Source organism: Panthera tigris, chromosome E1 (genome assembly GCF_018350195.1).
Source record: "Panthera tigris isolate Pti1 chromosome E1, P.tigris_Pti1_mat1.1, whole genome shotgun sequence".
In the NCBI taxonomy this organism is placed as follows: Eukaryota; Metazoa; Chordata; class Mammalia; order Carnivora; family Felidae; genus Panthera; species Panthera tigris.
Genome location: NC_056673.1, coordinates 35,854,538 through 35,878,561, shown reverse-complemented (window position 1 = coordinate 35,878,561; position 24,024 = coordinate 35,854,538). Strand labels below are relative to the sequence as shown.

General features: G+C 44.4%; 1 protein-coding gene across 1 annotated transcript in view; it reads right to left on the bottom strand.

Annotated features, from left to right (window-relative positions):
* Positions 1 to 24,024, bottom strand: part of ZNF652 (zinc finger protein 652) — a 52,771-nt gene that overhangs the window by 4,978 nt on the left and 23,769 nt on the right. Inside the window, exons 2-5 of the mRNA XM_042965774.1 lie at positions 8,454 to 9,619; positions 5,846 to 5,993; positions 5,352 to 5,467; positions 4,842 to 4,986 (exon numbers count right to left, since the gene is read on the bottom strand). Coding sequence (XP_042821708.1) covers positions 4,842 to 4,986; positions 5,352 to 5,467; positions 5,846 to 5,993; positions 8,454 to 9,362 — 1,318 coding nt within the window. The 5' untranslated portion in view covers positions 9,363 to 9,619. The remainder of the gene's footprint in view (positions 1 to 4,841; positions 4,987 to 5,351; positions 5,468 to 5,845; positions 5,994 to 8,453; positions 9,620 to 24,024) is intronic.

The window sequence follows — 24,024 nt, the reverse complement described above, 5'->3', positions numbered from 1 at the left end:
TTCATTATCTTGCCTAGCAAACGTGCCCCTCCATCCACCGTTCTCTGTCTTGACAAATGGCATTCAAGACCCAAACCTGGGACTACCCCTTGATTCTTCCCTCGCACACCACCTTTATCCAATCAGTCACCAAGTTCACCTCCCTGGTGCATCACTTTCATTTCACCCACTGCCATTACCACAGTCCGTATCCTCACCCTCATTCCCCTAGATTATCTGCAATAGCCACCTGACTGGTTTCGCCATCCCTTTTCTCGCTCCCCGCCCTCCAGCCCAATCTCCACAGGCAGCCAGAGAGAACTTTCAAGAGCTGTGTCACAATCTGCTCAAAGCCATTCAAGAACTTCCCACCGTCGTTAGAATAAAGTCCAAACGTTTTTACACGTCTTATGGGTGTGTGTGTGTGTGTGTGTGTGTGTGTGTGTGAGTGAGACCTGGCACCTGGTCTCCAGTAACACGTCTCATCACACTCCACACCAGGCCGTGCCTGTCCCCCAAATTCTAGCCAACCTCATTTAGTTCCGCGTACTTGCTGTGCTCTCATCAGCGAACCAGTGTGGTGCCTCGTGTGTCTGCCCCCTAGACTCACTGCAAGCCCTGTGAACCCAGGGATGTTTCAGTCCTGTTCACTACAGGAGCCCAATTTGGTAGGTTCTGTTTTTTTTTTTTTTAATTTTTATTTATTTCTTTTTAAGTAGGCTTCATGCCCAGCACAGAGCCCAACGCGGGGCTTGAACTCAGGACCTTGAGATCAAGACCTGAACTGAGATCAAGAGTTGGATACTTAACTGACTGGGCCACCCAGGTGCCCCCCCACAATTCGGTTGGTTCTTTTTTTTAAATTTTTTGTATATTTATTTATTTTTGAGAGACAGAGAGAGGCAGAGCACAAGTGGGGGAGGGGCAGAGAGAGAATGAGACACAGAATCCGAAGCAGGCTCCAGGCTCCGAGCTGTCAGCACAGAGCCCGACGTGGGGCTCGAACTCACAGACCGTGAGATCATGACCTGAGCTGAAGTCGGACGCTTAACCGACTGAGCCCCCCAGGCGCCCCTGGTTGGTTCTTGACTGATGTTTATGAACAACTATGTGTTACTTTAAGACATTAAGACATGCGTGCCCTGGCATGTCAGCATCTCAGAAACGGACACACACCCGACAATCAACGGTGTGGCATTTTTACTTGGCAACATTTTCTTAGCAGTGTGCAAATGAAGTCTGTCTTACGAGGGATGGCTGCAATCAGGTTCAATGACATATGGTACTCACTATTAAGATCTTTCAATTACCTTCCTCTCCTGTAATTCCCCATCCCTACCAATCTTCTGATAATTTAGCTTCCGATATAGATTTTTATTTAGGCAAAGAACATGACGGCCAAAGAAATAAGAGCTCTGAGCCACCTGCCGCTCAGCTTTTTCACTGTGAATTAATAAATCAGCGGTTTTGTTTATAGATCATTAACACTATTTAGCACCTATCAGTTCCTCTGATCCTGATCTGCTGGAGTACACGGGCACATTCTGGAAGCTGAGAACCAGACTCTGGGATGGTGCTGTGTGCCCTCACGAGGCCCTGCACACCCCCCCCCCCCATTTGATCACTTGCTACGTTAAATTATATCAGAACCGTTAAATATGTGGCTCTGGAGTCAGACTGCCTTGGACAAGTTATGTGATCTCCGAGCCTCAGTTTCCTCATCTGAAAACTGAAGGTAACAATAGTAGGTTACTGAGATAAGTTGGAAATACAAGGAAAGAGCTTAGAACAGTCTCCAGCACGTAGCAGACGCTCCACGCGTTTTAGTGCCACATTAGGACTGTTATTATTACTATTATATTGTTATTACGACTATTACTACTACACCACAATCATCAGCACTGTCCCTGGACTGGAAGTTCCTTGAGGGCACAAACCGGGTCTCAACTCATCCCTGTGTCGCCAGGCACTTAGTGCTGCGCCTGGTACGAGGAGAATCAGCAATTATTCCATGTTGAAATCACCCCATGTCCACACCACCCTAGGAAACCCTGCCTGAGGGCTGGCCAGCTTCCCTAGATAAGATCTGCCTCAAGTCTCATTAACTGCAAAGAAACAGCCCAAGCAATGTCCGTGCCTGCAATGGCCTTAATCCCCAATAAAACACACTCTAAATGTGGTTTTGCCCAGCCTTAAAAGAGCTACCCCTTTTCTTCTTGAGTGCTAACCCTTCTCCTTGTATTTTCCAGGTACTCCTGTCATCCTTACTTAATACCAAGGAAGCAGAGACCCACTGAGGTTGCATAATTCATGGAAGGCCCCACGGGAGTGAACGGCACAGCCAGGTTTGTCCCACCCCACCAACCAGCTACTCTCCCAGCTCGGGTATCACGAACAACATTAAAAGGCAGATGACAAACCAGGGAAGAGTATTTTAATATTAGTGTTAAACGAGGTCCAGTATATGTAAATATATATAAAGGGCTATTATAAACAATTAAAAAAAAAGTCAAACTCTGCAATGGAAAGGTGAATACAGAAGAGGCACAAGCAATTCAGGAAAGAAAATAAACTGACTCTCAACAAGTGCATGAAAAAATGTCCACTCTTACTTAGCAATTAATTACACGCAAATTATTACAATAAGAAACCATTTTCCACCTATCAAATCAGTGATGATTTTATTTAGCGTTGGAAAGCGTTGGGGAAATGGGTGTTTTCAGGCGCAGCCAGTGAGAGTGTATGTGGATGGCTATTTTCCAACACATACCACGTCTTAAGACCGTGCACGTCTCTTTGCCCTGATAATCCCATTTCTGGGAATTTACCCTAAGTGAATAATCATGGATGTGTTAACCACAAAGTTGTTTATCACTGTATTATTTAGAAGAGTAGAAAAGTTGGAAACAGAAATCATCTAAATGTCCAATAGGGAACTGGCTAAAAAAAACAGAAAACAACATCTTTTACTTTATGGGACTATTGTTAAAAGTTGTATTTATTGTATGAGGTAACGTATGTAAAGCACTTTAGACGGTGCCTGACATATATGTGCATAGCAAATGATGGCTATTATTACAGCAAATTTACCAGGAGGAATATTACACAACCATTAAAACGATATGACTGGTAACGACATAACACAGTAAAAAGGCAAAGTAGGTTACAATAAAGACCCAACTTTTGTTTTATGACTATACACACGAACACATAAATACTTATGCGCAGGATCTATCTACACGTGTGTTAAGAAAGTAAAGAATTTTTTTAAATGTATGCCAAAATGTTAACAGTCATGGTCTTTCAGTGATGATCATTTTTGTTTTGTTTTCAACTTTCACATTTTCTAATACACTTTAAGAAGTATGTACTACTCTTTTAATGAGAGGGATAAAAATTTAAGTGAATTTAGGTGGCTGTATTTTTTTTTTTTTTTAGAAGAAACAGGAAATGTTGAACTTGCCTATTTGGTCAAAGAACATTCAACATAAAATTTTATTCAACAAATAAGTTAATCACAAAATACACACTCTGTTTCGTGTTGCGGACATTTAAGGGCCTAGAGGAGGAAGGACGGAGGGGAAGGAAGAAAGAGGAAGAACCGCAGAAGGAGGAGCGAGTCCGGAACCGGGACAGAGGGGCCCAGAAGACACGAAGAGAAGAGCAGGGGCGCGAGGCAGAGGGCACTGGTGGCTCCAGGTTCCTTCCAATCGTGGGACATTTATGGGGCCCCCGCTATGTCCCAGGCATCGTGTGTGAATGTGACACAGCTTCTGCCTTCCCAAGAGCTTATTTTCCACGTAGTTCCACAGTTTCCTGCTTTCCAACAAAAAACTGAATCCTAAAAGTGACTCAGTTACAACTAGGAGCCTATCTGAGAGCCACCAAATTAGAAGAGGAGAATTTGTTAACTACTCTGATATACCCTGCCACCCATTCGCTTGGGCTTCAAAGTTACTCTTTGGGGTGTAACTTATTTAACGAAAATCCTCTCGTGACTCTTCATCTAGACTAATCCTTAAAATCGCAGAAGGCGTCGCTCTGAATGGGAAAGAAGCCAGGCAGGCATTCTTCTCCGGACTTTGACAGAAAAATGCGCACTACAGTGATCCGGCCAGGACAGTTTCCTCACCACTGGCCGAGCCAAACGAGCAGGGCGCTAAGCAAGTTAATCCCGTGGTTCCTTCTAGCTCTGTCACTTTGTACTAACAGAACGGAGAAACCTGTGACTAGATTCTATTTAGAAACCCGGAAAGTGGTTCACACTGTTCAATCGGTGCAAAGACTGCTAACCCCAGAATACCCGGTCAAGGCTGAGATACACGGATGCCGTGCGTCCCTGCGGGCTGGGTGGTCAAGTGCTTATAAGATTCACATCCGTGCTAGGAAGCATACACCCCTAGAAACACGGAATGGTTAAAGTAAGACTTAAGCTCATTTGACGGGAGAGGTTCCTGAAAAGCGGTCAGTTTAGGGAAATCCAATCCAATCAGACTTTAAGCGAGCTGAGAGAGTATTCGATCTAAAGCAGTTGGCGGCCTTCGTGTTTTAAGGGTCCGGAACCCTTTCCTTAAAAAAGCACAAACGCACGTACACAAAATAAGTGGCGTACAATTTCAGGAATCCTGTGCCCTAAGCGTCCGATGCCTCGGAGGGACCCACGGGTAAAAGGCACTGGCAGACACTCCCTTTTTAAACGAACGGAGTTAATGAGAGCCCAGTCTCCCAGGACCACACGTCTGTGTTTCCACGTGCCGGGCTTATCTCAAGGAGGATCTGCACTCAGAACGCGAACGTGTGCTCTCGGGTTTTACGTGCACAGACGCCCAGGTGGTGACCCACCGGTCCCCGGGAACTCTTACCAGTGTGTGTTTTCATGTGCTCGTCAAAGTACTGCTTCATGTTGAAGTCCTTGCCGCACCACTGGCACATGAACTGCTTGTGCCCGATGTGGATGCTCATGTGCGAGCGCAGCTGGTACTTGTACTGGAACCTCTCGTCACAGTTCTGCAGCGGACACGGGGAGACGCGTGAGAGCCGCGCTCGCTGGCCTCGCTGGGGCCCAGCCCACGAGGTCGCTGAGGCTCCCTCTGCGGCCGCTGCTATATGTCTGCAGCTCGGTTATTAGCAAGAGGGAGGGCTTCTGCAGAATGATCCCCGAAGCACACCCGACTTGTCGGGATGACTGAGGAAAGAGAAACAACTCGCTCTGTGTCAGTCCCGGGGCTGCCCTAGTCTGGGAGAGCTACGGGGGTGTCAGAAGCGGCACCTGGCGCCCGCGGCCCCCGCTCCCCTCCCTCACCGCGCCCCCCCCTCCCCCCCCCGCCTCCCCCCCCCCCCGCCCCAGGGCCGGGGCCCAGCACAGCCCTTACCTCGCATCTGAAGGGCTTCTCTCCAGAATGCTGCAAGGAGTGCACCTTGAGGGACATGCTGCGTTTGAACGACTTTCCACAGGTTTCGCATGTAAACGGCATGTCTTTCGTGTGTGCTGGAACACAGAAGGCGCCGGACTCACGACGGGCCCGCCAAGCCGCTCAAAGTGGCCCAGGCCCCGCTCCTACTGCGAGGTAATCGTGCCATCTTAACCTTCCACGCTTTAATTAGTGAGGCCTTCGCAGCAACGTTCTCAAGAGAGGAAGAGGCCACGACGTTGGAAAGAAGCCCGGGTGCGGAAGGCTACCTACCCCGAGCACGCTGCGCCGCGGGGGCTCATGGGGGACACGGCGCGTTTAGTTTCAGCGAGTCAGAACCGATTTCGATTACGGCAAGGCCGTTCCTCAGATCCTGCCCAATCCGACGCGTCAAACACACCAAAGAACGAGGGAAAATGACGGGGGTGGCGAGAAAAGCAGCAGGAAGAACTTACCAACCATGTGTTTCCGCACGTGAGCCATGGTGTAGAATTTCTTCTCGCAAATTTCACAGGAAAACTTCTTTTCTGCATACCCATGGACGATCTTGATGTGTTCATGAAGGGACCAGAGTTTCTTGAAGGACTTGTTACAGGAAACACACTGAGCAGGATAAATAGAAATAATCTTTATTTACGGGGGCCTGCAGAAAGCCATAGCTGCCTACCGGCCCGCGAAACAGCCGTGCCTTAGACTCGGGGCACAGGGCCCGAGTCCAAACCGAAGCCAGTCCTCCGAGGAGTCCAGATGCCAACACCAACCTCTGTATGTCCTATTCTCCAAGACGCATCTTTTAGACACACGTCGGGAGTACAAAAACAATGGCAAAAAGGAAGACGGAAAGAAATGGGAAGTTCCACTCATACAGAAGACTCGACTGCTTTTAGCAAATTAGTACAGTACCAACGAGAAGAACCAAGTTTTTAAAAATAAATGAATTACGAAGAGCATCTGTCTCCTACACGTAAGTCAGCATGCAGGTAACAGGTGCTTCCCAGAGATTACAAACTAATTTTAAAGCAGCACAGATAAAAGCAAGATAAAACACACATTAAAGGTTATAGATCTGTGGAAGCGTAACAATGTTTCTGTACCTTAAAGAATGCATTTGGAGCCTCCATTCACACAATTTATTGAGATTTTATTGTATCTTCCCATTACCTCATTTACTCTACTAAACATTTCCCTCTGGCAGAATTTTCTGTAACTCCTAAACCTCCTTCCCCCTTAGGGCCAGCTCCAGATCTCTCGTACACGCATCTATAGGAAACACACGCGCCGACAGTGCTCAGTTCCTCGTATTACGAATCATGGATAGTCTAGAATACCACGCATAAAGCGTATCAAAATAAAATATTTCTGGTTAAAGCAAAACAATCCTAGAATGTTCTAGGTAACCACCAGACTCTGGGATATTTAAGGGAACAAGTAGTTATTCACTGTAAATGAAGATCTTGAGCATCACGATCACTTCGGGAAACAAGAACTCTGAGTGTAAAAAATAAGCCTGTGCTTGGACCTGCTTGAGAAAAGGGCAGACCCCCCCCACCCCCAAGCCATCATGCAGGGCAGGGTTTCGATTTTTACTTCTTCCTGGGTCGCCAGGATTATTAGGATCTACACGTATGAACGAAGCAGTGTCCTTCAGGAATGTGAATAGAACTCTTCCGGCGGATTCCAGAAAACCTGAACACAAGTTTAAATGCCTTATGGTCAGCAACAGCGAGGAAAGTCACAGAAGGAGGATGTACTAAATGCTTTCTTTCTGTAACTTCGTAGAGAAAATTTGAGTAGCGACAAAAAAACCACAACTGCATAAACATCAAGATACACCTTTCAGCAAGGGTCATCACAGAGCCGAAGTCCGACCCCTAGGGTGCAGCATCGCGTCGCGCTCCCTTTTGGTCTGAACCAGTTGACAACCCAGCAAGGGCAACGGCAACGGTAGCTACGGGAGGGCAGGGGCGCCACCACTCAGCCTTCTTTCATTACCAAGCGCAAGCGCGAAACAGGTGACGTCACAGCCGACGAATCAAAAGCAGTGAATGTCTAGCAAATGTAACTTATATTTTAAAAACCTGTTGAGAGTAAAGCAATGATCTCAACTGTTGATCAAAAGCAAGCGGGAAAGTGAAGACGAAGGAGGGCTCCAGATCAAGCACGCTCCAAGAAACAAACCAAAACAGAACAATTTCACTTTTCAAAAGAAGTTTAGCTTGAATGCAGCACAGCACTTATGTGTATTTTACATATCTTGCGGAGACGTTAACAGACTTACCTTTTATGAATATTCATCGATATGCATTCACATGTACAAACCAATATACGGCTCAACATAATATAATCAGCATACCTCTTAACCTGTCACAATACCGTCCTTTCAAGACACCAGCCTGGTTTGGATACCACACTCTGTTACCTTAATGATACCGTACGGGAGCATTATGTAACCCTACGGCCAGGCGGGCGACACTTTCAACCAGCTCAGCCTCTGTTTAAAGTTTGCATATTCCCATGGGCTCAGCCTCTTGATAAATTTAATGTTGTCATCTCTCCACTGGTAAAAGCAAACTCACTCCTGGAGATCTTCCATTTTCACCGGTCTGAGTCATTACGGCTTTTGTCCCCATCAGCTGCACTAGAATCTGGCATCCTTTCAAACCCAGAAGGGGACCTCTCTCTATTCCTGACCTTGACTCAGTGTCTCCCACCTTGACCGAGAAGATGCCAGAACGAATGACACATTACGTATGTCTTACAACAGCGAATCTCAGTGCCAAGTCGGTGTTGACTCTACCTCCTGGGCAATCACCTACAACAGATCCCCCTTCCACGTACCTGGCTTCCCACTAGTCCAGCGTCAGTTAAATGCAATGCTTTTGAAAGAAAACGTTAAGCCTGGGTTTTGAAAAGACCAAAGCAGGAAGGAGCTTTTAAAAAGAGAAATCGGTGACCACTGTCCCTTCAGCCTCTACTGTATTTATTCTCTTGGGCAGATACCAGGTGAGTCTGAACAGCCAGGTTGTATCCTGAAAGGTTTGCCCTCTCGGTGATGAAACCTACCTGAATATTTTTTTCACAGTCTGTTTGCTGGTGAAGGGACAGCTCACTTTCCAGGACAAACTTCTTGCCACACTTATCACAGATCTGCATGCGCCTATGAGTAACGTTCATGTGCTTCTCCAGGTACCAGCGAGTATTAAACACCCTGGGGCACTTCTCACAGGTCAGAGTCTCTTTCTCCTCGCACTTAGCTTTCTGGACTGGGGCTTTGGGCTCCCTCGCGGCCCGCTTCTTCCGCTTAGGTGGCTCTCCACTCTTCCTACGCCCTCTGGTAGTCCTGGGGGTCGGGGAAGCGGTAGCTGCGGCCACGGAGCTGGCCCTCCTGGTTCTCCTTTGTGTGACGCTGGCCTTCTCCACCGTCTTCTCCTTCTTCTTCTGCCTTCCGTTCTCTCCGTAGTCATTGCTGTCATCGGTGGCCTCCTCCTCACTCTCTTCCTCTTCCTCCTCACTGCTTGTCTTCAGAACAGGAGTCTCTTTGGACTGGGAAGAGACACCCTTTTCCCCTTTAGACACATTTAATGTTTGATTATTAAGGTTTACCTCCACTATGATCTGCTCCCTTTTGTAAGAGACTTCCTCCTCCTCCTCCTCCTCCTCGTCTGTGTCATCAGAATTCTCCCGGTCTTCTTTAACAGCATGCACGTCAGACACTGCCCTTGTCTCCCTGAAATACGGCTGTTCCTCTGTTTCGTGGAGATGTGGTTTGCTCATCTTGGTGTCCACTAACACAGAATAAGGACTTCCTGTTTCCCTTTTGTACACTTTGGTGGACAGGTCAAGTTCTTGGTTGGCACCGTGATAGAAGGTAGATGGCGCTTGACCACGACGGCTCTCTTCTTGTGCCATTCCTGCTACACGCGCAGCACAGTTTTCAGCCAGCTCCTGACCAGAACTGGCTGTGTGGCTCATGGGTACGTGGCCCGATTTATTACGCAGTTCAGACTAGAGAGAGAGAGAGCGCTCAAACAGGGTAACTGTTAAGCCTCAAATAATTTTCCATCCACGAAGAACCACTCAAATGGCAAAAGGGTATTCCTGGGACCCGTGTGCAATTCTTCCAGTGTCGCAGCACCAAAGCAGAAGTCGAAAGGTTTGGTATTATGGCAAGAGCAGAGCACTAGGGATTTTCTTCTGCAGACAGCTGCAAGTGACTTGGCGCATCTTATCTACAAAGAAAAGCAAAGAGGAAAAAAGGTCAGATACCACTATTTCCTTCTTACAGCATGAGCTTACATCATACCACAAACACAGCTGAAAAGGATTAGACTCTTTATATATACAATTCTTTACCCTGCTTAAGTGGTTCCGCGTGCGCCATTATTTTACTGGGCTACTGGTTTACTAAATCCGACACGTATTTTGTCAGAGTGGAAAGTCCACGACAGCGGGAGGCATCATCTGTCCGGTACACGGAGATATTTTTAGAGCTTCGCACAGGGCCCGGCGCTTAGTAGGTGTTGGGTATACGTTGGACGACGAACTGGGTGTCTACGCTTGCATGGCGTTCATTATGCTAGGTGCTACGGCACATAACGGTACGGCAGAACATACGGTCTCTGTCCACAGGGCGTTTAGTCTTGTTATAGAATACGTGTCATACGCGAAACACACAAGAGCTTTATGCTGGCTGGCTTTCTTTACAACCTCGGTCACCACCATCCACCACGGCGAGGGCTCAAAGAACAAAGCTGGCAGTGAGCTAGGAGGATAGAACAGCTAAGTGACATAACTCCAGAAGAGACAGAAAATGTCCTCGGCCTTCAATACGGCCTAATCTAGGCACAGACGTTACTGGATTCAGGTTTGCTGGAGCCACTTCCAAGTCGCTACGTATTTTTAAGTCTCCTCTAGGTGAACGGACTAGATGCGCTCAAGAGCTGGGTAATTTTTCCTGTGTCAGTTGCACGGAGGTCTAAATTCTAAGAAACAGTAACCATCAGGTTGATATGGTTCCAAGAAAAATAAAACCGTCCATTAAAAAAAAAAAAAAATTAGAAGGGCACAGAATTTGCTTTGTGACATACCTCACATTGCTGTTTAGTCAACCACCTAATCTCTGAATCATGAATATTACTGCAAACACATACCCTGTCCAGTCGACACAAGGAAGGAAACTAGCCTTTGCTGAACGCCTCGCCTCCTCTGTGCGCCGGCAGGTAAAGGTGCTTGTTATTATTTCTATTTGAAAGCCACCACAAGACTTTGGGGCTGGTTTTGAAACTCGCTTTTAATTTTTTTTTTTTTTTAAATCAAATCACTAAAAAAGGAAAAGCACGCACAGCTGCCCAAGTCAAATACATGGCAAGGTTTATGACGGAAAGAGCAGCCCTCTGCCTACTCTGTCCTCTCTGAAACCCATCCCCCACAGACGAAACCATTCAACTACTTCATTAGCCCCTCCTCCCCCCAGGATGTGCTTCCGTATTTGTAAATATGACTGGATTTCTATTTCTTTGATTTTTTTCAGTTTGAGACATTACTATTTGTCTCTCACTATAGTTTTCTTACCTTATTGCTCCCAACCTTCCCTCCATCTTCCCAATCAATAATAGTTGGATCACCGCTTGTTAAATCAGTATTTGTTCTTACGTTATTACGACTATAATATGCGGCTCATAACTACTACTGTCATTCTTCTGTGACTATCTTCTGTCTTCTTTGACCTTATGGAAGTATTCTTTTAAAAAAAGTGATTTTACTTTCATTTCAGTGGAATTTCAGAAACGCCTGGCGATAAACACCACTAATGTTTTACTTGACATCTGAACAGATATATTTGTACGTTTTTATAGTTATAAATGAGGAAGTTATGCCTGTGAGAGGCTAAGTAATCTAAGATCACATACCCATTACATTAGAGAAGCAGTGTTTGACCCAGGCCTGCCTGACCCCACGGCTCATGGACAAATGACGCTCCAAAATAATTTCAACTCAGTTGTCCCTATAAAACCGCGTACCTTTTGCCCATTTCAAAATTTCATACCTCATAAGGTAAGCAGGAAGATCCCAGTAGCTTTTAATTCTACTTAGCTTTATTTTGCATGTGCCAAAACTTCTGACCCAGGGAAATAATGTAAGCTACTACAAATCACGTTAAACTTATGCTAATTATCTCAAATTTAGCAAGGGAGGAGAGACAGTAAAATTCAGTTAACCAGCAAACGCTAAGAATTGAACAAAAACCGGGAAGACAAAGAACAATAATTGCGGGGAAATCCTCTGCGGTCATCGTTAATGTGTTCTTCCCAAAGACCTGTGGGTCCTCAACCTTGGAGGCGTGTGGCAGGACCACGTGTTCTAACCGCCCCCCCCTCCCCTGTCGGTGGGTGCGGTACTGTGACTACTTCTGGACCGCACATCGTGAGCACAGGTGACATGCAGGATGGGGCATTTTCTGACCAATGAGACATCCCCCCCCCCCCCACACACACCCCTTTTCTCTCTGCCTCAGGGACCACCAACCTTCAAGATGGCAACTGCCATCACTGGTATCAACCTGGGACCCCGAGTGACTAGAATGACCTACAGGATAGGCGCGGCGCAGGGGATTTTACTTTCATTTTTTATTTACTTTTACACAGGGTGGGTTTTTAAGACCTCTGAGATCTTGTGTTGTTTAGTACTATTGCACGCATCATCTGGCCTGGCCTAGCTGCTACAGACGGAATCCGCAAGCGGGGTACTGCCTCATCCATAAAAACGAACACGTAGGGCAAAGGCTCAGGAGCGGGTGAAAGGGGGCACGGGAGGTTATGGGAGGCGACAAGGACAGCAACTCTTATTACGCAGTGGTGAAATTACTGGTGAGGCTTATCACCGATTTGTCTCCGAAGAGAGAGCACTCACCGCTCCACCAGGAGAATGGGACTGTCCAGAGAGTGTGCTGCTTACTATCGGCTGTCCGTGACAAATCATGACATGAAAAGGATGAACGCAGAAAAGCATTGATCGGTTTGCAGTCAGGATTAAAGGAGTCCAGAAAGCCAGCGGTTTATAGGTTAGAAGAAGCAGATGCTTAATAAAAACAGGGAAAGTCTTCGAGCCACAGACGCTGATTAGAATTCAGTCCTGAGGCGGGATCAAGAACTACTTACTGATAAAACCTCCCACTGGATTAAGGCGGGGCCCAGCAAAAAAAAAAAAAAAGAGACTAATGAGGAAAGCAGTTTCTTAGGGTACGTAGCTACAAAGCCTAGTTCTCTAATGCGAATCAGTTGAAATGCTATTAGTAAATGGGGGAAATGATGTCAGTGTAACACCCAGGTTCTTCTGCTGGTTTCTATGAGATGTTCCCCTGCGAGTTCCTGTTTCAAGTGATCAAGAGAAAGCTTTCTCACAATTAAAGACAGAGCCTTAGCAACCTACGAAGACCTTAAGAAAAAAGCTGAGCATCCGACTTCCGTGCCTTCCTTGAATGCTAGGAGCGGCTGGTTCAGCTGCTTCATGAACCACCACACTTTCCACTTTATGTCTCGTCAAGTTGAGGCATGTGTTCCCCTCCCGGGTTACAAAATTTTTTTTTTTTGGAGCGCCAAAGCCTACCCCATCTCATACACCAAAATTTTAATTGTAATGAAACTGGTCTCTACCGTAAGCGAATGTCTTCAAGACCCCAGTCTCTGGGGAAGAAACCACTACCCAGGGGATTAAGTCTTGTAGAGGTTCGACTGACTGATGCTGGATGCACATGCCTATGGCGATTTAGTATAGTTACATTTGGAACATATCTTTTAATATATTTATTATAATACATTTAATTATTGTTTTTATTGGTACACCGGTTACAGTGTTTCACAGATTTTGAGTGGTCTGCCCCGAACTGATTTCTCCCATAAGCCTCATTCATTTTAATGTATGATTCTGCAAAATCCAGGAAGACATATATGGCATTATAGCAGAAATACCTATCCTCAAAATTAAGTCCAGGAAGAAGTATGGGATCAATAAGACAGAGCTCTGTAGCAAATTTAAGTAGGATTAGAAAAGAACTGTGGATGTGGCTAAGGCCCACAGGGCTGACTGGAAATAAACTTTTTTAAAAAAGCCAATTAAGTTTTTAAGAGTTATACAGCCAAAAGAACCTCCAGACTGGATTAAAAGAGACCATGACTGTTCAAGACTTAAAATGCTCTCTGGGTCCTCAGGCGTCTATGGGAGGAGGCAGGCCAAGAAAGCTGATCATTCCCCTAAGGGGGCATCTTCTTCATGAGTCCACTCCACACACAATTAAGAAGACTACAGGAAAAGAAGGGGCACCTGGGTGGCCCGGTCGATTAAGCATCCGACTTCAGCTCAGGTCATGATCTCAGGTTTGTGGGTTCGAGCCCTGCGTCAGGCTCTGTGCTAACAGCTCAGAGCCTGGAGCCAGCTTTGGATTCTGTGTCTCCTTCTCCCTCTCTCTCAAAGATAAACAAAATGTAAAAAAATAAAAATTAACAATTAAAAAAAAAAAAGAGGATGAAGCGAGGGAGCAAGGAGAAAACAGACCTTCGAGTTACTCCTAAGGAGCCAATCAGAGTCTATTCAAGAACATTCTCCCATCCGGAGGAGGCCCGCTCCATGACTGCTCCGAGATTTTAGAATCTGCTATAGTGCACTGACTGCTACAGTTCTATTCTTGCCCCCTTTCAAATGGGAGACCAGTAGATAGTCATGGCTGCACTTTGTATGTCGGGGCAGTGACCATCTGTCAGTTTCTTTCACACAAGTCTCTAGATCAAGAAAGGCAACATCTAGATCCAATGTAGAGACTACTGTGCGTCATCTCCTCACAAAGAGACCACCAATCATCATACCCTTGAGTCACTCTGAGGTCCTGGACTTGAAGCTTGATGCCCTTGACGAGGGGGCCAAAGGCAAGCTCAGGACAAAGCACAAGCTAACACCCTGCAGCCCTCCCTCCCCAAGTGCTCCCCCCCTTCTCCCCATGGGATACGTGTGACATTCCTCAGGCACTCCTGGCTGCCCCGGAACAAAGGAAAGGGAAAAACAAATGGTTAACTGATAGAGATCACAGTCATGCAGGACGTGAGTCTCCATCAGTTTACAAATGTCTCAGCAAATTGCAAGAAAGGCAATCTTATCAATAGCCTAGCCTCCAGAAACGCACAGACTCAATTTCCTGGAGCCCTAGAGTGTGGCACTCCCCTCCACAGTGATGCGGGGCACAACGGCAAGAAGAAAATGTAGATAAAATTCTTTATAACCTGCAGCCCACTGACAAATACTTGAGGCAAATACAGAGAATAATAGTCCTCTAGGAAGCCCCTACGGTCTTAGTGTTAGTGCTTTGCTGGAGGGAAAAAGAACTTTAGCTCAACAATAGCAAGGCCTCCAGTATCTTATGAGTCCTCTTTGGCCAATAAAAGTCCTTTTGGAAATGTCCATTCTTCCTTACCCACCCACCCCCCAACTCCCTAGTATATAATCCACTCCTCACAACCCAGTGCAGCTCTTCCTGCCCGCGGGTCCTCTCCCCGCACTTTAACAAGTCAATCACCTTTTTTGCACCAAGAATTCTTTCTTGGCCATTGGCCCCAGAACTCCCCCCCACCACTTCAAAACCGCATCACCATGACTGGCTAGACCTTGGGGTTCCCTACCTTGCAGAGGAAGTGAGTGTATTTGCCTATGAGAGAGACCAGACAGTATCTGATGAGCAAAAGCATGGTGCTGTTTATGAAGTATTTTCAGCTGGCTCCCTGGCAGGGCTGAATTCCTGCCCCTACCATAGCCATGCGGGGACTACCTGACTAGTTGTGGGCATCGTGTGAAATAAGACCTGTGCATCACTTCTGAGCTACTGTAGTTCATTGCCAAGAAGAGGCCCTCCAGACCGCTTTTCCCTCTTAGGCATGGTGACCAGTAATGTACAAGAAGATGGTTGCTCCATCAATCTGCATCCCTGAGTGATGTGAGCGGAGCTTCCCTGCTCATTTACCATGGCCACGCAGCGAGAGCGAAGCCCTTCACTGATTTCAGCCAAGGGTGGGCAGTGATCTGTTATGGCAGCATAACCTAGCTAATGTAGTTCTTTATATGTACGCTTATACATATCACACGGATCAGCTATCTCAGTCCTCAGCTAGACAGCACAGACAGTAGAATTACTAAGTGAAAAGTTAAATCCGAAAGACAAAGGGCTTAATACACAGGGGAATTCTTTCCTTAGTAGGTTAGAAAATGAGACTATTCTTTCTTTAAAAAAAAAAATTAGTTAGAGCGCTTTATTCTATTTTAAATGACACACGCATAAACGCCTTCCCACGTGAACCTGAGAGGGGCATCTCACCACTATTACGTAAAATCAGGGACACTCACAGAAACATCAACAAACCACACGGTCGCATCGGAAGATGCAGTGTAACTGTCCGCTTTGAAACACACACGGGCTCTCTGCCCGCATTTTACTTGCTTCATTTGATTTTGGCACCTTTACCCTTCACTCAATTTTGGTAATAATCTTCCTTTATTCTCTTTCCAGAAGACTTAAACTATGTCCTGAGAGCACAACTGAGTAACCTTTGCAAGACCAGAAGCACACGAGGGAAACGGAACATTCCATGTTTCGTTATCCAACTCTTACTGTGTATCCTCAGTTCTAACTCACTTATTACAAATCATCTTAGCTTCATTTTTTAGAAGGGTCTCGAGGTGAATACACGGAGCTCTAAGAACCTGAAAGTAGACAGAAACAGCAACGAAGAAGTAACTCTCATTGATATTTAAAGCCGTTTAAGTTCATCTCTCTTTGGTGTTACAACAACACAAGTTCTTAGACATCGTTTTCTACTGCTTCTTAGATTCCAAACTAAAGCAGGTCATTCCTTCGTGTCCTGCCATAATTAACGTACACAACTTGGGCAAAAATGTGGTACGTACGCTAAGGGGTAAACAAACTGAGAAGCAAGCAGTCCTGGCACTCTATGAGCTTGACCAGCCACTGGGAAGAAAACACAATTTTAAAAGAAAAACTAGAGAACGCGATAGCCTATTATAAACAGCAAAGTACAACTTCCAGCATGCACGCTTCTCAATGCCATGTTCCCCCCAAGTGGATTACAAAACACACTTACGTAGTCTTCGAGAGTATTTACATGTAGTTTTAAAAGAAAAACCACTTTGTCCCCTGAAAAGTTTTAATAGTTAATTTTTGACAAACCCAACAGGTTTTTTTTTTTTTTCCTATTAAAATACGCAACTATACATCCTCCTCACGTGTACTTGGGGCGAGTCGCTGCAAGTTGAAAGGGCAACTTTGTAAAGCGTATCACTCTGCCACCCGCCCTGACTCCTCTTGCGGAACCGCTTCCTCCAGCCTGTTTCCAAGGCCAAACTACCTGGTGCCCAACCGTGGTCCCGCTGGATGGAGGTTTCCAGAACCTACACCGATTGAGGAGAAGGCCAAGACCACAACAACCAAGAAATGGAAAGGAACAAGGAGGGAAAGAGAAATGTGTATTGGCAAAATCCTTCCAAACAAACAAACAAACAAACAAACAAACAAACAAATAAAGGTCCACCAGGAAGAAGGGACAGGATGACAACTGGGTCTGTGACAATAACTGTCTGATACTTTATTCAAAGCTCTGTGGCTTTTGCAGAAGGCCATTCACTTCTTTCTTATTAGGAAAGTATGCTAGTGATGCATTTGCCAAGTAACAACTAATCTCGAAGTCTCTGGACAGTCAAGTAATTATTTAACAACTACTATATACACTGGAGTTAAAAAAAAAAAAAAAAGCAGAAATCTGAAAGTTTAGAAGAGAGAAAGATTTCTCCAAGTTGGAGAAACTGGAAAAGTCTGTGAAGGATAATATATTTCGGAAAAGTTTGAATGGCAGGTATATATATGCATATTCTATTATATATTACATATAACAAAACAATACACAGTTAAGCAAGATAGAGTAAGTTTTAAAAAAAGTTAAAAAGCTGAAGTAGAAAAAAATAAAAGTAGGAAAGATAATACCTGGAATTAGGATAAAATAAAAGCAAAAACCGCCTTATACTAATTATCAGTATTGACAAAAATAAAAATTTAAATATCTGAACTGCAATTCAAAATACTGTTTTACAAGAATGTGTTCCTTATGAAATAATTATTTAATCTCTCTACCTGGTAATTAAGTAGAGTTTAAAATTCATGTCCACACTAAAAGCTGATTTTTTTTTTAATACAGTAGGTTCTACTCGTCTGAAATGAAAGAAATCTCACCAAGTCCTTGTCTTTTTCTTTCTTTTTAATGTTTATTTACTTTTTGAGAGAGAGAAGGGGGGGTGGGCAGAGACAGAGAGGGAGAGAGGCCATCCCAAGCTGCCTCCACACTGTCAGCACAGAGCCTGACGTGAGGCTCGATCTCACAAACTGTGAGATCGTGACCTGAGCCGAAATCAAGAGTCAGACACTTAACTGACTGAGCCAGCCAGGTGCTCCTGTCCTTGTTTTTTTCTTAAAAATAATCTCTAAGAGTAAGACAACTTTCAAGATACCTGTGGTGGACACTGGAAGTCTGACTACTTCAGATCCTAAATTGCCAAGTAATTTTAACAAGTGCGGTAAGAGTCATTGAGACCTCTCTGATCTTGTTATTTTATACAAAACAAGCTATACTATTATGGCAAAGAATGCGTGACCCAACAGGGTTGATGATGGGACCAATAACTACAGTTCATTTTTAACCCAAGTTTTGGTACTGTCTAAAACTTGATCAGTCTATGTACCTCAGTCTGTCGACCTGTAAAGTGGGAACCAAGAACAAGCTGCAAACCTGGAAAGCTCGGTAAGGTCTACTCCCTGATTTACAAAACGCATACGGGAGTGGTGATAATTTGCATTTATACGATGTTTTACAATGTGCACATAGCATATTTATCATACATTTGCTACACATTTATTAAGTGCCTACTATGTGTTAGGCGCTGCAGGCGTTGGAGCCGTCAAGGTGTGCAAAGGTCTAACCAGGGAGATGGACGTGAAAACCAGTCATCGCAGTACAGCGTGATAAGGACAATTGCAAAAGACAGCACAGCCCAGTGGTTAAGAGCACAAACTCCGAGGCATTAGAAATCTGGCCCTGACACATTCCAGAGCTAAGTGGCTTTGGTCAAATTACTTAACCTCTCTATGCCTCAGTTTTTGCATCTGCAGAATGAAGACAATTATTGTGTGTACCTCATGGTATGTTACTGGGATTAAATGAGTTAATAAATATAAACGCTTACGAGAGGACTTAGCCACAGTAAGCACTATTATAAGTGTTTCCTGAATAAACACACTCACCTATACCTATAATGTACAGAGGCAGTGCAGGAAAAGGAGGTGACTGACTGGTGTAAAGGGGGGGGGGTCACCTGTTAGGGGAAGTTTCAGAGATGAGATAAAGCTGGAGCTGGTTCTGAAGGACAAGCAGAAGTCAGAGAGATGGAGAAGGGAAGTAGGCAAAGTTACAGGCAAGAAACTCACATGAAAAAGACAGGAATGAAACCACATAGGGTTTTGTTTGTCTTAGTTAAGCAGCGTTGCCCTGCAGTGGCTTGGACTGCAAGTTCCTATTTCACAGCTGAGGCTCAGTTTGATAACTTTCCCATTATGGTTGCCGGATACGTGATGGAACAAGGGCTGGAGTTCTGGTGTTCTAACTCCTAGTCCCGTTTACCAACGGCCTCTCGTTGCGCTATGACAATTATTCCAAAAGATGTATCTAGGCCTTGAACAACAACAAAAAAGTCTCTAATGAGACAAAGTAAAAGAAATAAAATGTTATTCAAGGGTCCAAGTGTGAACCTTCGCTAGTGAATGCCCACCTCCCTGCCCGAGGCCCCGAGTGTTGGGTCACTTCCCAGGGACACATCTCAGGTCTCAGCACGCCTCGCCTGCACTGGGTGTTCCACAGGGACCAATCTGACAAGGTAAAAATTTAATGTGGTTCAGTTCGTTCTCTCGCAACAATACTGTTAAGTTTTCAGCAGATGAAACCTTAAGAAATCTGTAGACTTTAAACTTGGGTGTGTAAAGTGGGAGTTACAGATACAAAACTGACAGTAAAAAACGTTCTGAGTCACAAGATCAGTAGCACGTTGTAAATGTCCTTCATTTCCAAGGGTAGGCACAGAACAAACCTGGGACGCACTAGAAAAGCTACCGACACAACATGTAAAAATCAGCTTTACAATAAGCAAAACCTCAAATGACATAGATTACTGGGCCATATTTTAGATCAATATTATAAAGTGTTCTCAGATGCCTGTATTTCATATAGGTGAAAAATACAACTAATTTAAAATTTTTTTACTGTTCATTTATTTTGAGAGAGAACACGTGAGAGCGAACAGAGAAAGGGCAGAGAGAGACATGGAGAGAGAGAGAGAGAGAGACAGCGAATCCCAAGCAGGCTCCCCACTGTCAGAGCAGAGCCTGAGGTGGAGGTTTGAACTCACGAACCGTGAGACTATGACCTGAGCCGAAACCAAGGGTCAGACGCTTAACTGAGCCGCCCAGGTGTCCCTACAACTAATTTTAATGTAATCTCACCTAATAAGATTTCATATGTCAATTCTTTTTTAAGCAGTCCGTCTAATCCGTTGTCCGTAAGAAACGGAATTGAGAAATGCTTGTCACCTTTAGTTGTAGACAAAGCTTTTGCAAAAAATAAAACTTCACTGAAGTTTTTTACACCTACATTTAAATGAGACTGCCACTGTGCTTCCTCAATAACACACAGGAGAAGCTAGGAAAAAGAGGACAAAGAGGAGGTACTCCTCCTAAGGGACTCCCTAATTACCTTCGAAACATCCACAGTCTCCACATTTCCATCCAAGACAATAAAAACTAACGTGCATTACGTGCATTACTCATCACGGTGGCTTAGGCAACCTTAACTTTTACCAATAACCCCTGAGGGCCAAAGGAGAAATCAAATACTAAGCAGGCTACGCTGTAGGGCCTGGATGATCACAGTTATATTCAAAACATCTTTCCATTATTCAACTCCCAAACATCATCTACAGACAGGAGAATATAATTTAAACGAAGGAGCTCTTTTTAAAAAAATTTTTAAAGTTTATTTATTTTTGAAGGAGAGAGAGACAGAGTGTGAGTGGGGGTCGGGGCGGGGGAGGGGCAGAGAGAGGGAGACACAGAATCTGAAACAGGCTCCAGGTTCTGAGCTGTCAGCACAGAGCCCGACGCAGGACTCGAACCCACAAACCGTGAGATCATGACCTGACCCGAAGTCTGACGCTTAACCGACTGAGCCACCCAGGTGCCCCACGAAGGAGCTCTTTCAAAAAGAAGAGTAAGAGTTTTTGTATTCCTGCTATCTCTTCCGTTAAAACCCGACCAAGTCCCGGCTGCAGGAATACTCAAGTAAAATTCTGTGCCCTTAAAAACAACCAGAACGTATCCACGAGATACAGAATCTTGGAAAGTCTCAGGCTAGCCTTGACCCAAATTGCTTTATGGAAGGAAGCTACTTAATGCACTGGTCCATTTTCAAAATGGCCATCTGTGTGAGGACCTGATCATTTTTTTAAAAGTTTATTTCTCTCATTTTTGAGGGGGTGGTGCAGAGAGAGAGGGGGAGAGAATCCTAAGCGGGTTCTGTGCTGTCATCCGAGAGCCCTACACGGGGCTCAATCTCATGAACTGTGAGATGATTACCTGAGCCAAAATCAACAGTTGGACGCTTAACTGACTGAATCACGCAGTTGCCCCGGTACACTGATCAATATAAAATTCAGAGACTTAGAAGGTCTTATAAATCTTTCTTGTTCTCACTGTGGCTGCCTGTAATGTAAGCCATTATGAGAGGCTTAGACGTATGTCAACTGACTAGACCATTGTGAACTTGAATGAAAAACTCACTCAGAAAATGAAAATAATGGAGAAAGGCCCTCATTACATTCCTATATTTCACAGAAATAAAAATCGCAGATATTCCAGACGTGTAAACAAGGAAATGCTGGAATTTACCAAAAGACAAATGACTCTTAACTGTTTTCTCATTAACTGTTCACACTTCAAAAAGTTAACACTTGGAAAAAAAGTTGAACTGAAATAGTCTTAAACCAACAGGTATAAACAGTCTCACACAAAGATATCTGATGACAGATGGGAAGGTTTAACCCAACCCTAACATACCCAAAACATGGCCAATGGGAAGAGACAACTGCTCTCACACTGCCTGCTTTTTCCCTCCCATAAGGTCTGTATGTTGCTCTAGTTGGCACAGCAATTTTTACACTTCTGAGAATCTTTGGAAAATTAAAAATCTTCTCCCCGAGAAAAATGAACACACAAAATTTCACATGCCATTTCAAGGAGTTTGCCCATTTCCAGAAACCCATCCACGGAACCCTCAGAGGTCCAAAACCCCCAAGCAGAGACCTCGTATCATAAGCAGATTTTACTTTTCCTGATTTTGTAACATATATGTAGTGAGGCTTATAAATTAATGTTTTCTCCTCTTCCTACCCTTTCTCTCCATCTCTACAGTGTATCCACGATCAGAAGCGAATTAACAGCTGAACGAAAGAACACTGATGAGTGACATCATTAAGTATAGAATAAAAGATCTTGTATGAACACCGATATACTACTTAACCAGGCATGTGACTTTGGACGAGGCAACTGATGTCACTCAATCTCACTGCATCCCCCCGTAAGACTAGAATAAGAGCGCCTACACCTACATAATCTGGTAACACAGGCAAAGTTCCCAGTACATGGGGGGCTTTCAGTGCTGGCTCCTTTCTCCTTCTCAGTTGAGAAACTCTTTCTCAAAGAAGTTATAAACTATAGGTGACAGAGTAGAGATTTATGTAATTTTAGAGTTTGTTGCACACATTTTTCCATAGTGAACATGAGGTAATGAAGATGAAAAAAAATGCAAAAGATAGGGAAGGGAAAGTAAGGTTCAAAAACGAAATGGGCTAATTATCAACAATAACCAAACTATGGATAGAGTTCAAATGTCCATCGACTGATGAATGGATAAAGAATGTGGTATATATATATAATATATATATATATATATTATACACACACACACACACACACACACACAGACCCCCCCACACACACAATGGAATATTAGCTATCAAGAAAAATGAAACCTTACCATTTGCAATGATGTGGATGGAGCTAGAATGTATTATGCTAAGTGAAATAAGTCAATCAGAAAGAAAAATACTATAGGATTTCACTCATACGTGGAATTTAAGAAACAAAACAAATGAACATATGGAAGGGGGTGGGGAGAGAAGGGAAACAAACCACAAGAGACTCTTAATGACAGAGAACAAACTACGGGTTGATGGAGGGAGGTGGGCGGGGGATGGCCTAGACGGGTGATGCACCTGTTGTGATGAGCCCTGGGTTTTGAATGTAAGTGATGAACCACTGAATTCTACTCCTGAAACCAATATTGCGCTGTATGTTAACTGACTAAAATGTTATAAATAAATAAACTCAACAAAAACCAAAAAACGAAATGGGCTAAGCAGACCCATGAAAGAAAAGATACTCATCATCAGAAAAAGGCAAATCAAAACTACAATGAGCTCCCATCTCACACCTGTCAAAAGGACTAAAGTCAAGAACTATGATGTTTTGGTGTTAAATATAATAACAGAATACAATATAATATAGATGTGTAGCACTGTATGAACTTTGAAAATGCAAAAAATTTACAAAGTGGCAAATTTAGAATAAAATCTGTAATCCTAAAAAACAAGCAAAAAGCAAACAAAAACAAACAAACAAAAAAACTAAAAAAAAAAAAACAAACCAAAAAACAAAACCAAAACCCACCGGCAGCAACAAGGGTCGGTGAGGGTGTGGAGTGAAAAGAACCCTCATGTGCTGTTGACGGGAATACAAAGTGCAGCAGCCACTTTGGAAAACAGTTGGACGGTTCCTCAGAAAGCTGAACACCAGAGTTACCGTATGACCCGGCAATTTCACTCTTAGGTATATGCTCGAGAGAACTGAAAATGAATGTTCATATAAAAACTTGCACATAAATGTTCACGGCATTACTCCGAGTAGCCCCAAAGCGCAAACCATCCACAGATATATGAACTGATGAATGCACGAAGAAAATGCACATCCGCACGGTGGACTATTATCAAAGCAAGGAATGGAATACTGAGACACAGTGGAACATGGACGAATCCTGAAAAGGTTACGCTAAGCGAAAGACGCCTCACACAAAAGGGAATCACCATAGGATTCCGTTTACATGAAGTGGTCAGAGTAAGCAAATCCAGGGAGACGGAAAGTAAATGAGTGACTGACAGGAGCTTGGGGGTAGGGAGGAGCAGGGAGGACTGCGCACGGGTTCCAGGTTTCTTTTCGGGTGATGCAAATGTTCGGGAGTCCGATACTAGTGACGGCTGCACAACCTTGTGAATATACCGGAAACCACTGAGACCGTACATGTTTAAACGGCGAGTTATACATGGTGGACGAATTATTATCTCCATAAAAATAAATAAAATGAAACAGGCTACCTGGACACGAATAGTCCAAAGGTGGTCTGAGAAAATAAGATTACCTGAAAATTATGAC